The sequence below is a fragment of the Trypanosoma equiperdum genome (assembly GCF_001457755.1).
Source record: "Trypanosoma equiperdum strain OVI genome assembly, contig: ctg_1971, whole genome shotgun sequence".
NCBI lineage: Eukaryota > Euglenozoa > Kinetoplastea > Trypanosomatida > Trypanosomatidae > Trypanosoma > Trypanosoma equiperdum.
In genome coordinates, this window is record NW_027124028.1 from 11,024 (window position 1) to 13,501 (window position 2,478).

At 51.9% G+C, this 2,478-nt stretch overlaps 1 protein-coding gene across 1 annotated transcript; it reads left to right on the forward strand.

Moving 5' to 3' along the window:
• Positions 1-149: 149 nt before the first annotated feature.
• TEOVI_000580200 (DnaJ domain containing protein, putative) lies at positions 150-1,139 on the forward strand (the record flags this gene model as incomplete). Its single annotated transcript, XM_067223800.1, has 1 exon — positions 150-1,139. One exon carries the CDS (start codon positions 150-152, stop codon positions 1,137-1,139), a length of 990 nt encoding a protein of 329 aa, XP_067079901.1.
• Positions 1,140-2,478: the final 1,339 nt, after the last annotated feature.

The window sequence follows — 2,478 nt, forward strand, 5'->3', positions numbered from 1 at the left end:
CAATACCCGTACGCATGTGCATTTGTGCACCGTTTAGATGTTACCTTTACCTCATTCCTTTTACTTCTGTTGGGTTGCCTTGCCTCATCCTCACTCTTTAGCGGGGCGGCTACTGAAGCAGAGGGTACCGTAGTACATATCATAGCCGAATGTTTCGTTTCAACCAAACCCTCCGTGCAGCACTGGCAACGCCAAAGGATATCGCAGCTGCTCTCCGTGTACTAGGATTGGACACCAACAGCGCGAATATCAGTAGCGAGGCAGTAAGAGCACAGTATCTGAGACTTGCGCGGCTCCATCACCCAGATATCAGCAGTGGTGATGATCAGAAGATGAAGATTATCAACACAGCGTATGAGATGCTTCAGAGCAGCGGCGCTTTAAACCCAAAGGCCGCCAGTACGTCAGGTACGGCGGATGAAGACAAGGAAACAAAACCAGGCGACACTGTAGAAAATGCAAATGGTGGTCGGTTCTCCCCTAAGTCTGGACGACGACGGCGAAGGGTGCCGGATGATTTTGCGGACGGTGACAGGTGGGACATGAAGTCGACGCTCGAGTGGCGTGCTATGACAATGATGGGAGCCGGGTCCGTGAGCGAGGAGGAGCTCCGCAACCCCGCAAATCACCCGTTCAGCCACAGTAAATTTTTTTCGTTCGAGGAGGACGTAACGATCTACCGTATGATACGCGGCGGCGCGACGATACGCCAAGTGGCTCGTACACTAGGGAAGGCCCCAACATTTGTGGAGCGGCGCCTGCAGAACGCGCAGTTCAAACAGCGGGTGCAATATGTCATGCGGCATGAGAAGCGTCAAGGGCTGAAGGAGCGAGCTTCGGGGACGGGGGCGAACTCTGGTGGCTTTAACATGACAGAGCGGCTGTTTGGGACAACTACCGGCGGGAACAGCCGCGGGCGGGGAGGTCACCGGAAGAAGGAGTGGGAACCAACCGCTCTCGATGGTGAGGTTCCTGCTTACTTCGCGGATATGAGTCTCGAGGAGAAGGGCCTCCACGCCCGACTAATGCAAGAGGAAAGGCGGCAGCAGCAACTTCCCTCCTGGGGCGTAGTGGCGTCGAAGGTGGGAAGGTCGTATTCAAATTACGCGCGATTCACTGGGAATTACAAAAAGACGTGACACAAAAGTAGTCGGTGTCACAGTGGCATTTCTCTCTTTATTTCGATGCTTTTAAACCAGCGTCCAGGGCAAGCAGCAGGAACGGCCTTAACAACACAATTCAGGGCTATCCCTAACCCCTCTCGTCTTACTCCATAATTGTTGCATGTTAGGTTTTATGTTGTTCCTTCCAACGCGTACTTGTACAAGTTTGCCCAGTTTTCTGAGTACTCTTATCACTTTCCCCTACTTATTCTTGGATCCCTTAAACTTCGCATTTTCTGCGCCCGTTACGGACGTTCAAAGAAAAAAATAGTGTGTTCCCGGGTGTAGCAAGAGCGACGACAACCGAGGGGCCAGCGGGGGAGCTCTATTTAGGCTGCAGCACTTTGGATTTCCTCTCTGTTCCAGCTTCCTTTGACTAACTGTGCTTGTCCAGGCAGGGCGGTGTGCCCTGTTTGTTCGGTATAGACACAGGCAATAGAATTCGGGTATAGATAATAACGACAAAATGAGTGCACAGTTCAAAAAAGAAAATATTAAAGGGGAGGAAGGGGAGGGAAGGAAGGAAAAACCATTGCACAAGATGGCTCCCGGTGGCTGCGATGCGATCTTGCAGGAGGCGCTATTGTTGGGTTCATATGCTGATTTCTGGAAACTTGCCACCGGTTATACAAAGGCGCTATGCAATGTATACGTCGCCCCAAACCCCTATCCAACTCCTGGTGGAGGAAATGCAGCCGATGGACACAACCCGAACTCAGCTACCCAAAATATGGTAAAAGTGACGACGACGGTACCTTGTAGCCTTAGGACCTTTGCCACGTTCATCACAGCGCCACGAAGCGTGCGATACTGCGAGGACAACGTCATGTTTTGCGATATCATTGAAAGAGATAACAAGACAAAGTTGTTTCACACCGCATACGCAGGCGATCCTCCATGTGATGTGGTTGCCGTGCATATAACGGCGGCGTACAAAGTGCCGGAGAACACCACCGAAAACAATCCCTTGTGCAAGTTTGTGGCAAGCCTTCGTGACGATAAACGCCGGGGCCACGTGCCACAACCCTCGTCAACGATATTCGTTTACGCTATGAAGAGTGCTGAGCACCCCAAGACACCTCCTTCGCCGCCGTATGTGCGTATGCGCTTTCACTTATCTGCCTTTATCGCCTATGAAATACCAGGGCCACTCGTTCGAGTGGTGTTCGTTCACGCACCAGGAGATCGTACTCCAAAGATGGTTGACCGGTGCATAACAAAAATGGTCTGTGTGCGGAACTTATGCCAAATGCTTGAGTGGCTTAACACAGGTGGCCCTCTCACGGAACCTGTCATCTGGGAGAATCAGCGGCCA